The sequence below is a fragment of the Polyodon spathula genome, chromosome 1 (genome assembly GCF_017654505.1).
Source record: "Polyodon spathula isolate WHYD16114869_AA chromosome 1, ASM1765450v1, whole genome shotgun sequence".
NCBI lineage: Eukaryota > Metazoa > Chordata > Actinopteri > Acipenseriformes > Polyodontidae > Polyodon > Polyodon spathula.
The window spans coordinates 3,190,039-3,203,918 of NC_054534.1; the positions used below are offsets into that span (position 1 = coordinate 3,190,039).

Genomic DNA, 13,880 nt, shown 5'->3' on the forward strand with positions numbered 1-13,880 from the left:
GAATTGCAAATGTGCCCATTCAATGTTATTGGTTAATTTGCCCAATAACCGATTAGCGCAGGCTACTATCATAGTCTTTGTTGTCATGTCATCCATGTATGCTCGAATTGGTGGTAGTCGCATTCCAGAAGCCAAGCTCTCTCCTCCCACTACCCATTTTAATGCCCTTATAATTACTTCCATTGCCATGGTAAAAGCCAGTGGAGAAATGGCACATCCTGCCATTATTCCAGCTTCTAGGCATTGCCATGTAGTGCTGAATTCTGAAGTTGAAAAACTAAATTGCAAATCTCCAAAGTAGGCTTTCAGTAGGCTCCTTCCTCTCCTTTTTAACAGCAAACATAAGATCAATCAACTAACACTAAAACGGTAATTAATGGCAAATTTGAAACACGTCAACTTAAATGCCCACTGCAAGCATGGTAGTATGGAGAAGCAATGTAAAGTAAAGCATGTTAAACATAACACCATGTTAAACACAACGCCATGTTAAAAAATGACATCATAATTATCAAGTTTAAAATCTAATGGACCAATGGGATTCATTCTCACTTTTTTGATCAAGCAGTAAAAGCATCTGAACTGGTCCCAGTGTGAAGAGAAAGGTGCAAAGCTAGTGGTGAGCTTCTGATGGTGCAAATCGTGTTTGAGAGCACCTCCTCACAGGCTGAATGGGACGAGGTTATGCAGGGACCAAGGGAAGTCATAGCCGTAGTGATCATCCATGGAGATCCAGACACCGAACATCATAAACACCCATGTGGTCCAGATCTTCTTCCAGGTTACTAGCTTCTCTGGGTGGATTCTGTTCTTGTTAATGCAATGCCACCTCTGAGCTAAGACATCCAGAACTGTATAGAGCGCAAACAGGATGAAGTAGGTGGACACGGAGAGGATGACGGGGCAGAGAGGAGATCTCAAGGTGTCGTGGCAATTGGTATGCAGGTAGTCCCAAAACGACTGCAGTAAAGGCTCTTCTAGAGTGCAGAGAGTGACGATGGCCATCTCAACAGCCTGGTGGTGACATGCCAAAGGTCTGCTTGATGCCATCTTTTGTAAAGAGTGTTTGTTTCAAATACTGCTCAATTCAGTGATTTGGGGATGCAGATACCCCAGACAAGCTGTAAGTAATCTACCAAGAATCCAAGTTGAGGTGAACTGAAGCTAGTTAAACAGTGTTGTTTTTAAAGACCCCTTTAGGCACCACCTCCTCTATGTCTAACTGCCTAATTTGATTTATTGTTTTCTTTGATGGAACAAAGCCAACTGCACTGTCACTGACTCTTCAGAAAAGGCTCGTACTCTTCCCAGAGAGAACCTGCGTATACATTGGAATTTGGGAGACTCACCTAAGAAAACAGTCAGCAAAGCTGGAATGATGCTTAAAAACTCTGTGAAGAAGACAAGTTACAAGATTAAATACCAAATAAAAATGTATTTGAAATGTTGTAATTTGATACATTATGATGTAGGAATGGAAAGAGGTCACACCAGTGCGTGTCTCAGTAGGAAGGAAAGCCTTTAATAACGAGCGCGGGAGATTTCACTTCTCTGCTCTCAGTAAAGGTAAGCTCTCCGATCCACAGGTTACAACTCCTTTTATACCTCTTTACAATTATATTTCCATTTCCTTTCCATTATTGGATAAGTTGTGCCGCATAGGCGTGAAGTCCCAGTTACCATCCGTTGATTGGTACCATTCTGCTGCAAAGGGCTGCTCTTCACCGGCTGCAGGGCCGAGCTGTCCTAGCAGATTCTTCTCTGTCTCTGAAGTTGTGTTGATGTCAATTAGACAGTTTGTGGGATTAGTTAAAGCATCCTGTTCTGCTCTATACAGACAGCCTGTGGTTAAGCTAGGCTTTCTGTTAGTGCTAAACTAGTGCTAAACCCCGTTTCTATTGCAACTGTCAACAAGTCAACAACTGTTTATATGTACTTATGCACTCTCAACATTTGGTTGACCTAAAATCCTACTTCACATTACATTTAGACTTAACTTTTGCAGTTAACAAAATTAGAGTAAGTTATCATAACAATATAGTTAAAGAGAGAATTAAAATGAAAATGCTAAAAAAAATACCTACAAAGTGGCCTGTTCTCAAACGAAGACAATGGCACTTATTGGGTGAATTGGTTAAAGATGCTATTTGAGTGTGCATTATATAAATATTAGAGCTGAGCAAGATCACATTTTGTTAAAGGTTTTCAAGCCTGGCATTGCAAACTCAATAATCGGGCTCCATCAGTTACACACGATTTACACAACTCATCAAAAACAAACAGAGTATCTAAAAGCCAGGAAATCAAACCGAAACTAACATGCTGTTGCTGGACTCTGACATGGCTGCTTTGCCACAGCCATTCCCTGGTATTGAACTAAGCAATGTCAGTTCCTGTCTGTACTGATACATTGTGGCTGGTGAGTCCAGCTGTCTGTTAACACAGTAATTCAATCCTATACTTGCATGCCTCACAAGTGAACAAACCCCTTGTGTCACAATTCTATTTTATTACAATTCTATAATGTTACGCTTCACAGAATCGGCAAAAAAACACAAACATTTATTAAGCAACCAAATAAAAAAATAAAATAAACAGTCCAATGCAAAATCGTGTGTTCTGTCTTCTCAACAGTTTTCATAGATATTTTCCACATTGTCGTAAATGTGCAGATCTAAATATTAGAGAAATAATGAGAGGTTAGGTACTATGTTGTTATATCAACACTCTACACTGTTGTTAAAGCCCTTTTTCAGACATACTCACTCTTGATGCAATGTGATACCAGTACGTTTTGAAATTCATTTCCCTACGCAGATCTCAAATGTGTTATATATCATTCATCTTATTAATAACACACACTGGGCCATGTTTTCAAAGCATTCTCTCCACTCTCAATGAACTCCTATTTGTTTAAAGGAATCATGTTAACTTTACAAAATGATGAACAAACACCTTGAGACTTCTGAAGAGAGCTTTGTAGGAGGTATTCCTTGTAAACAGAGAAATGATTGGCAACCTGACTAATTAAGTGTAATAAGAAATGACTGGCAACACTATACAGGGCTTTAAAGAAGTCAACAAGAATCCAGAGCAGACTCATCAAAAGCAGACTCATTAAAGATGAGTGAAGGGCCAACAGCTATGAGAGAAACAGAAGATAACACACACTACTGAGCTTGAAATGGAAGAACAGCTATTCAACGAGACTCGATTATGACATGACATTTGCAGTTTTTCCATATCAAAGCTTGACATGTGTGTACAATTCTATTTATACAGCAAAGGAAGAGACTGAACTGAGCTTTTCTATAACCCAGCAGATACAGGCAAAACTGTAAGTGTGACAGACAGTCAGGGGGATGAACAGACAGGCAGTCAGGGGGATGAACAGACAGAACAGACAGACAGACACACAGACAAACAGTCAGTGGGATGAACAGACAGACAGACACACACAGACAGACAGACAGACAGACAGTCAGGAGGATGAACAGACAGACACACACAGACAGTCGGGGATGAACAGACAGACAGACAAGGGGATGAACAGACAGACACACAGAAAGACAGTCAGGGGGATGAACAGACAGACAGACAGACAGACAGACAGACAGACACAGACAAACACACAGACAGTCAGGGGGATGAACAGACAGACAGACACACGCAGACAGACAGGGGGATGAACAGACAGACAGACACACACAGACAGACAGGGGGATGAACAGACAGACACACAGACAGACAGACAGACAGACAACAAGAAGATGAACAGACACACAGACAGACAGGTGGATGGACAGACAGACACACACACACACACACACACACACACACACACACACACACACAGACAGTCGGGGATGAACAGACAGACAGACAGACAGGCAGACAGACAAGGGGATGAACAGACAGTCAGACACACAGACAGACAGACAGACAGACAGACAGACAGAGGGATGAACAGACAGACACACAGACAGACAGTCAGGTGGATGAACAGACAGTCTGACACACAGACAGAGTCAGGGTGATGAACAGACAGACAGTCAGGGGGATGAACAGACAGACAGACAGACAGACACAGACAGACAGACACACAGACAGTCAGGGGGATGAACAGACAGACAGACACACACAGACAGACAGACAGGGGAATGAACAGACAGACACACTGACAGACAAGAAGATGAACAGACAGACACACAGACAGACAGACAGTCAGACACAGACAGACAGGTGGATGAATAGACAGACAGTCACACACACACAGTCAGACACACAGACAGACAGGTGGATGAACAGACAGACAGTCAGACACTCACAGACAGACACACAGACAGACAGACAGACAGACAGGTGGATGAACAGACAAACAGGCGACACACAGACAGTCAGACACACACAGTCAGACACACAGACAGACAGAAAGACCCCTCCAAATATCCACAAAATCTGACATTCTCAGTAACTAAGCTAAATAACGTTAATATCAAGTTTCATGACATGACAAGTTTTTACATTCAAAGCTGCCAGGTACATTGTAGAGTTTTTAAAAGCTGCAGCTTAGAATATGAGGCACTTTGTTATATATTTGCATATATTGTATTTATTACAAAAAAAGATGAATCCCCATGCGTAATGTGTACACGTATCTGTACAATTGAATAGTTTGAAATTAAACGGGTGTGTGTTATTTCTGTAATATAGAATTGCTAATCACTCCCCCTGTTGGTCAGGTGTTGTAATGGCTTTTTAGTACAATGAATACTGGAATATTTCAAAGCTTGGTCACATCACACAAATATCATTTGGTTTCACATGTATGCAAGTCCACATACTATCCTTCAAATATTTACCACTTGTCTTGTTGCCGTTGTTCTTCTCAGCGGTACTGATGGATGTTTGCTCTTTTCTCAGACAAGTCTGTGCTGTAAATAAAAAGCAGTAATACGTGAGCAGCCTTTCCTCTTAAAGCTCATTTTACACCCCTCTGGTCATTTCTAGGACATTCTCTTCACTGCTGTGATGATACAACGCCACCATTATTTTGATATCACAATGCAAATACTAGGATACATGCGTGCAAGTGTCACCCACAAGGTTTGCAGTACACTTGGGCTCAGTGTTTTTGCTAGGACAGTAATGTAATGTGTCATACACTAGATGTAATAAGAGAGGTAACCCCAGGCAATTATGTGTGCCATACAGTTTAATAAAGCACCAGTACTACGTCTATTGAAACATACCCCGTGTGCATTTCCTTCGCATTAAAAACACCAATGCAGCTACAGAAATCAGGAAGAAAAGCCCAGCACAGACCACCGATCCAAGAAAGCCAACAGAAATGTGTCTCTCTGCAAGTCAAACAAACACAAGTCAGCAGGCCTTGAAGGCATACTTTATGTATTTACAGTCCCCTAATATTTAATAAGGAAATGATTTGTTGCTTAATACCTGTTTAAGATGTGCATTCTGCGTGGCTTTCTACGGCTGTTTCTGCTTTGATCGTTACTGACCATGCTTACCTGACTCTCCTGGCAACAGCTGCTTCTGAAAAGACTCCTCTGGGTTTTAAAGAACATTCTGAAGGGCCTACGCAGATTTTGATTATGCAGTCAGAACTGTTAAGTAGAACTGCAATTTTTTTCAAGGGAATGCAGAGCAAATTTGAGGGACAGTCTGGTCACGAGAGCTACCCCCAACAGCTCAGTGAACAAGCACACCTCAATCCTGACCTCAGCACATTCAACTCTTACACATGCTTCAATACCTTTGGCTTCCAGGCGGAGTGGTAAAAAGGCCCTGGGAATGTTTCCCTGGAACACAGCACACGCCCATTTCCGATGATGGGTTTGGACACTGGGTATGACCAGGGTCAGGCTCCGGACAGTGCCTGAAGGGGTCAGGGTCTCCTGTTTAGAAATCAGCATGGTCCGGCCATAATCCTTCAGCCACGCCAGCCGAAAGCTCTCATAGACCTCTGAGACAGTGCAGGTAAGGCTCACCTCCTCGCCCACAGTCAGTCCACCAGAGGGCTCCACTGAGACTGAAGAACAAAACCAGATTCTCATATATGTTTGGGATGAAATCGCTTGGCTTGAGGAATATCCACACATGCTGTGGTTTATCAGTGCTGAATGTTATGATTGCCACAGAACAAGCCATGAAGAACACCATGATGCAATAACAAAATGACCTATAGGGGCGCTGGTGATGCCCACATGTGCACATGTGCACTATGAGCAGCTAAAGCTGTGTGTGTGAGACTGCATCTCATTCATTTAGTGGTGTATGTTAATTAGATACATGAAATACACTTGTTTATTGAGTCCCTGTGTTCACTGTGGCTTGTTCTGTGCGGGTACCAAAGATCAGGACTCTATGTCGGCTAGATAAACCAGCACTGAACAATGTGAAAATATATTAGAAAAGCACCTACAAGGCTTTGATAGGGCTTTTTTTTTTTTTTTTTTTTTTTTTTTTTTTTTAATTTCACCATCACAACTTACCCATGCTGGTGCAATGCAAATAAATAAACATCTTAGACACTTTGCAGAGCTTCATCATTAAAAAGTGCACAAGAGCAGAATCAATATGTGAAATCAGAAGGAAACTGCATTTTCATAAAACAATGAGTACCTAAGCAGAACTCCGTGGTGAAGGAAAAAAGCACATCAAATTGCGTCTACTGGAAAACTTTCCCCAAATGTTCGGTATTATTTAAATTCCTATAATGCTGAATACTGTAAGTAGCGTGAAAGAACAAGTATGACAAAATCTTACCCTCCAATGTTATAAGCGTTATACTCATATATTCTCGAGAATCAGCATCACAGAAGAATATCCCAGCATCTTGAAAGGTGACGGGAGCGATGTGAAGAGCAAAGCTCTGTCTAGAAACTCCGTCCATCCGTGCCACTCTCCCAGTGAAGTGAGTCGACGGAGAGATTTCGGCGGGTTGGTTTCTGGTGGCAGACGCTATGCGGCGGGCGGCACTGTCGGAGCCCTGAGATTTCCAGGACCACTCCACTGTGCTGTAACTTGTTCGCATGTTGCAGTAGAGTTGCACTTTGCTTTGGTTTGCAGATTCCCTGTACAAGGTGTAGTGCGTAGGCTGGGCAGCTGAAAAGCACACGGATGTTTGTAAAAACGTGCCGTAACGATGCTATATTCGCACGTTCTCGGATACTTGTTTAATATCCACGTGTGTATTTTCTCTATCACTCTCTGACATCATATTTGCCTAAGTGTTGGAAAAGACATGTGTGTAATGTTAATAGTGTATGCTTTATTTTGTCCAGTCCTGCTGATCGAACCCAAGGCCCGAGCCCCCCCTCGGCCTCCCCTCGAGAACAACCTGAGCAGGATCTCGCAGTTCTCCTCGACCCCCTTGCCATCGGCGTCAAGGAGGACCCTGTACGCGATGACGCTCCACACCCTCCACTTCCCCGCCCTCGTCTCCCACCGAGACACCGCTTGGCGGGAGACCCTCCGACCACCGGAGGGCGGCGGTCCCCAGTGGGAGGCCCTGTACTCCCCGCTGGTCTCCAGGGGAGCTGGGGACCTGGGATGGAGGGTCCTGCACGGAGCGCTCGCTTCAGGAGAGATCCTGCGTCACTTTACCAACTCGGACGCTGCATGCCCTTTCTGCGGTCAGTCCGAGTCGGTGGCTCATATTTCTTTTTTATGCACCAGGCTGCAGCCGTTCTTCCTGCTGCTGAAGAACCTCTTGCTGCAGTTCTGGCTGCACTTTTCACCCACCCTCCTCATTTTCGGGCACCCTGTTCGTGGCTCCAGCAAAAAGAGAGACCTCCTCGTCAATCTGCTCCTGGCTCTTGCTAAACTGGCCATTTACAAGACCAGGAAGCGGAAGATGAGCGGGGAAGGTCTCTTTGACTGCGGGGCCATGTTCAGGGCCCTCCTCCGGTCCCGGATTCATTTAGAGCACGCCCACGTGGAGTCTGCTGGCGACATGGCATCGTTTGTCGACCAGTGGACTCTAGGGGGCGTGCTCTGTACCACCTCCCCTTTTGTTTTGAATATTTAATTTGCAGTCTTTTTGACCGGTTTTTGTTGAATTAGTTTAAGGCCGATCCTTTTTAGGACCCCTAAGGGTGCTAATTTGAATTTCTTTCCAGCTGTCCAAAGACCAAAGAGGGTAGTCCCATTAAAATGGGCCTTAAAATAGGACTACTACTACTAATAATAATAATAATAATAATAATAATAATAATAATAATAATAATAATAATAATAATAATAAATGCCATCAACCCCAACCGAGGCTGCTGTGTTTTATATTCAGGTAAGTGCATTCCAGTTGCTGTCAAACCAGCGATATCCGGCAACTCTGTGCCAAGTTTTCACAGCATGTCAAGAGATGATAATGTGGGGGCGGAAACAAGAATCACCGCAGATAAGTTGCAATTATTCTAAGTGTTTATTGTTAGTATTTAAAAACAAGCTAGAAACATAGTTGTGCACCAGGCTCTGTCTCACTCAGTCTCTCCCGGTCCCTCAGTCACAAGTGGAGTTCTTAAATACCTTACCCACCCCAATGGGATTTGTGACTTAATTTGTAACCAGTTTGTTTTTCCATTATTTGAGAGTTGAAAGAAAAACCTGAAAATAAACTACTGTTTTCCTTTATTCAGAAACTGAAAAACGAAAAAATAACCACTTCGTGTTTCGTTATTCAAAAATTGAAAAAAAAAAAAAAAAAAAACACCTTTGTTTCTAGTTATTCAAAAACTGAAAAAGTAAAAACAAACTGGTTTGTTTGTTTTTCAAAAAACGAACTTGGATCTAACTTGAGCCGGCTTCATTCTCTATAGTTTATACTAAGACAACATTATTTAACATTCTTACTACTCTACCAAAAAACGTCCCTTTTCAATCACTGGTAAATGAAGATCTATGACGGACACCGAAGTGAAAAACCCAGCCCAATCAGTAATGAATCTCTATACAATGGCTATGCTTACAATGACTTCTAGCAACCTAAAATGCGTTATCTTCTGTTATAATGCAGCACTGATAAAAAGCGCTATGACCCAAACCCGAATATGGAATGTGAATCTATGTTATGGTATGCAATTAAAAATATCTGAGTTATCTAACAGTTAAGAAGTATAACATTGTGAAATATGTTTTTTTTTTTAAAACTGTAACTGTATGCAAGTGTCTAGGTCTATGCTAGAAGTACCAATTTTAGAAAATTTGTATGGTGTGCAGGATAAGAAGCAACTGCCCTTAAAAAAAACTCATTGTGTCTCTACCACAAATGATAGGCTACCTGGGATTTTTAAAAGAGTTGTGCTATTTTGCTTGGCTACATGGTTAACTGTATGCCCCAAATATATTTTCATTTGAACTTTCATTAAACTCTTCCATTTTAGCATAGCCTAACCTCAATTAAAATACAATGACGCCCACCTCAGACAAGTTTGTTGTAAACCTGCTTAAAAATACAGGTAAATCGAAACTGTCGTCATGTTACAAAGGGATGCCAACTGTGCATTGTAAACATAGCCCATGTAAAGTGTGCAGTGTATATATGTGATGAAGACACTCACCTGTTTCAAGTCGTATTGTATTGTAAACGCTGTAGAGGACTGTTTGGTTTGTTTGCAAGCTGCACGAGTATTGCCCTGCACTGAGCTCCTGCACGTTCTGGATCATCAGGAATGTGGTGGTGGTATTGAAATTAAACTGGGTGGCGCGAGTCGGCTCCTCATTGTGTTTCCACTGGACTTTCATAGACTCCTTCACTCTCGAAATCGTGCACACCCGAGTGACATCTGTCCCAACTTTAACTGGGTCCCAGAAAAATGGAAAAACTGCAACGAAACAAGCAATCCAACATTGTAATTGTCATTTAACAGGGCGGCTGGGTGCCAACCTGTCACCATGCACACCCTCTTAATGCAAAAGGGAGCTTTTAACCTCGTCGCACCAAATCTACAAGTACAGCACACAATACTGCCTGATACACAGACATCTACACGATATAAAACACAGCAATAGGACTTTTTACCACATATAACACATCATCTGGGAAAAATATATGACTAAAACTATATGCTGGTTGATCTCAGTTTAAACCATTTACTGGATCCAACATTTAAATGAGAGTGAACCTTCTTTTTCAATGTTTCCTGTTAATATTCAGCCACTCCTTCAAATGAGAATACAAAGCTTACAAGTGCTGTAATTCAAGTCTGTATGCAATGAACCTATCAGTAAAACCACAATATCTCATACTGTCAAAACATCAAGCAACTCACTGTCCCTGAAACAGTAGTAACTGCACATGAAGTGAAGGACTAAGGGAACAAGGTGACTTTCACAGTTCATTTTGTAATCTGTCTGGACACGGCTCTGTTTATTTATCATGACAGCAGATCAATAACAGGTATAGAGACAAGTTTAAAGACTTCATCTATATATCTCTTAAGCTATGTAAATTAAGTGAAAATAAAGCATTACAAGAAATGTTACCCTGTTGTCAGCTGTATAATATACTTACATTTAAAAGCATACACTTCAAACTTTGCCAGGACTTTGCCATTCGGTTTGATTTGTCTGAAAGTAAAAAGTCCTGCATTTTCAAACACAGGTTTGATGAACATGTTTCCATGGGCACCTGCTTCAAAGTGGCTGCAGTTTATCTCTGAAGTCCAGTTCCAGGAATAATCAGCGTCTCCCAGCTTTACTTGTGCTATCTGCACCCTCCCAGATCTGCCGTGATGCGGGGTCCACTCCCAGACCCATCTTGTTCCCCCACTCTCTTTAGGGACAGTCAGATTGACACCCTTCACCTCGTCGATGAAGTAAACATTTTTAATCTTCACTGCTAAAGTGGGACAGGTATGGATTGTGAACATGAAGATGTTAAATTGGACTTCATTTCAGAGACTGTAATTCCAGTGATGAGGCTGCATCTCATTTCACTGCCTTGTGTTAAGTGTTTTGAGAGCTCAAGGTTTAGTGTTAAGTTTAAAAGTTCTCAAGTATTCAGTGTAGGGCAGTTTATTTCATATTCACTATTCCTTCAGTCTTTTCAATATTCAATTAAATGCTTCAGAAAAAAAAAAAAACTATGTATGGTATATCTATATGTTTCTTTGTTATTTCTGTATGGCAGTATGTAATGAGCTTATAGTATCATATGCATAATTCTCCACAGTGCCAGCTGGAAACAATTATTTTGCAATCAAAACAGCAGCCATGACTATATCGTAAAGTATTAGCACATAAAACTATTGTCCAACAAAGTGTTACTAAAGACCTGCCACATTGACACCACATTGACAGGTTGTATCAGATGGGAATGATGTCCCGTTAAAATGAGCTATACTGTTAAATTATTCTTTTGTAACGATACAGCATATGAAATATAGTTTGGGTGCTATGTGAGATACAAGCACTCTTGTCTAATGGATTTCAGCTTGTATCTCACTAGGGGTGTAATGATTCATCATGTATCGATCAATCATGATGCTTTCTTTACAGGATATATCGTATCGTAATAGAAGTATGCATCATTTGTATCGTGATACAAGACCAAAAGCAAAATGACCCTTTCATCTTATTAAGCATCATACAAGCAGTCAGACAGAACAATTCCATGTATCATGATATATATGGTAGCACGACCTGCATATTGTGATACGTATCGTATCGTGAGAGGACTGTATTGCTACAACCCTACAGCTTACAGCACCATGTCCACTATGTTCTATCAGAATACGAAGAACACAATCCTACTTACTGAAGGCTGAGGCAGGGAGGTAGAGCAATATGAGAGGAATCCCAATGCAGCAGTGAGCCATTCTGTTAGAAGCAGCTGTGTGTGAGTGCGGCATGACAGCCCTCAAGAAAGTTGTGAGCATAGGACCAGTGCAGGCTTATCATAGCCAGTCTTTTTTTAGGAAACAGGAAAACCACAAAGGCTGCTCATGGTTTACTAAAACATCAGTGTGGGGCTGCACTTTAGGGTTTTGTATAATGCAATGTTTCCATCTACACCATGAAACCCGTCTGTAAAATTCAATCTCATGTTCTATCAGTGCAAACAGGGCCAACGCAGTGTCCAATAAATGTGTTTACTTCAGGATCTGATAGAACAGGATTTTATGAATTATTTAATTAATTGCATACACACTTTCCAATTAACAAGAAAAAACAGTAACCAGTCTAACGGAAACCCTAACAGCACTTTCTTTTTTCTTTGTTTTTTTTAGTAATTGATTTTGCCACGCTTTTCTCCCAATTTGAAATGTCCACTTGTATTTTTAAGACCAACTCACCGCTACCACCCCTGTGCTGACTCGTGAGCGGTGAAGACGAACACACACGTCCTCCGAAATGTGTGCTGTCAGCCGACCGCTTCTTTTCGCTCTGCAGGCCCTCCAAGCAGCCACCCAGAGCTACATCCTCGCAGGACAAGCAGTTTACAGGGAAGCCCGCAGGCGCCCAGCCAGTCTACAGGGGTTGCTGGTGCGCTGTGAGCCGAGGACACCCTGGCCGACTTGATGAATTGTATTTCCTCAAAAGCACGAATCTTTCAATTCAATTTCAAGTGCTTTATTGGCATGACTAATTATTACAAGTATTGCCAAAGCAACGATGGATAAATTCTATCGTTACAATTAACATTTAAAACATGTAAATAAAACAAAAACAACACAGTATACTTCAAACAAATCACAACAACAACAATAATAATATATATATATATATATATATATATATATATATATATATATATTATAAATATATATATATTTTTTCTATAACATGTATTTTTTTATTTATGTCTTCTTGTTTTCCTCCCTCCTGCTCCCTGTGTGAGGAGCCTCAGTGTCACCCACTGTCCCTCAGGCTGTTCCCTCTCCTAAGAGGACGGGAGTTTTTCAAGTTCTGGCAGGTTTGGGAATTGTTTTGCTGAGGTTTTCTATTTTTGGGAAGATGGCTTCTCTTAATGGACTGCACTAGAAAGTGTAAGACTGTCTCGTGTGGTAGAAGTTTTTCACTCAACTTCTGAAAGAGACTCAGTGAGACAAACAAGGTTGAATCGAACAAAGTGTGTTACTCAAGGCTTGCAAACCTGAGAACACACTCAACACACGCAGGTGTTAGGAAACTGAGCAATGTTCTGACTACACAGAGCCAGTAAGCATAATATATACCTTGTAACCTACAGTTATTGCGAGCCAATCACAGACGCTTAACTCAATATTCGTGGATAGCAACACCTCTAGCAAGTACTGAATCAGCATCACTTCCATATGAACAGCCAAACTCAGCCAAAATGTTTTTCAGTGCTATTACTGTTATAATTTAGAAGGTATGGCCATCTGCAGACTGTATTTAAAACAAGACTTGGAATGCCTTGAACCTGTACTGTGACCTCAGTACCACTGAACAGATATTCTGCTGAGGGTTGATATTATTATTATCATTATTATTTGTTTATTTAGCAGACACCTTTATCCAAGACGACTTACAGAGGCTAGGTGTTGGTGTGATTTATAGATTTTCTGACACTTGAGAAATGCTACTTTCCCATTGGTTAGAATCAGTGCGTCCTGAGCGTTTTCGGTATAATGCAGTTGGCTATTGTAGTGTGTAATTTGAGCTTGGGCTATCGTCTAGCAAGCAGACCAGAACCGGTGCAAACATCACACCCGGCATTCTGGACCACGTCCTGCAGCAGCCACCTGGAATCAAAGCATTGCTGGATCTCACTTCAAACATGCTTGCTTTGCCATTTCTTTCACATGGTTCATTGTTTATAAATCAGCCTTGTATGTTATGGATTAACACTGGCAGGATTAGTTCTTTCATTGGCCAGGTTGTTTTTCTATTAC

General features: G+C 41.5%; 1 protein-coding gene across 1 annotated transcript; it reads right to left on the minus strand.

The window, feature by feature from the left end:
* Positions 1 to 1,492: 1,492 nt before the first annotated feature.
* LOC121312695 lies at positions 1,493 to 11,895 on the minus strand. Its single transcript, XM_041244386.1, has 8 exons — positions 11,780 to 11,895; positions 10,535 to 10,861; positions 9,582 to 9,845; positions 6,790 to 7,128; positions 5,777 to 6,052; positions 5,253 to 5,360; positions 4,863 to 4,934; positions 1,493 to 2,674 (listed from the first exon to the last, which is right to left on the minus strand). The coding sequence occupies exons 1-8, from the start codon at positions 11,871 to 11,873 to the stop codon at positions 2,628 to 2,630; spliced, it is 1,527 nt and encodes a 508-aa protein (XP_041100320.1). The 5' UTR covers positions 11,874 to 11,895; the 3' UTR covers positions 1,493 to 2,627.
* Positions 11,896 to 13,880: the final 1,985 nt, after the last annotated feature.

What these genes read in the sequence shown, in the direction of transcription:
- LOC121312695 (XM_041244386.1), bottom strand. Translation starts at nt 11,873, where the DNA reads ATGCCGCACTCACACACAGCTGCTTCTAACAGAATGGCTCACTGCTGC. An exon ending in TACAATACGACTTGAAACAG is followed by an intron (nt 7,129 to 9,581) that starts GTGAGTGTCTTC and finishes TGTGCTTTTCAG; the next exon opens with CTGCCCAGCCTACGCACTAC. An exon ending in ACTCCGCCTGGAAGCCAAAG is followed by an intron (nt 5,361 to 5,776) that starts GTATTGAAGCAT and finishes TTTGACTTGCAG; the next exon opens with AGAGACACATTTCTGTTGGC.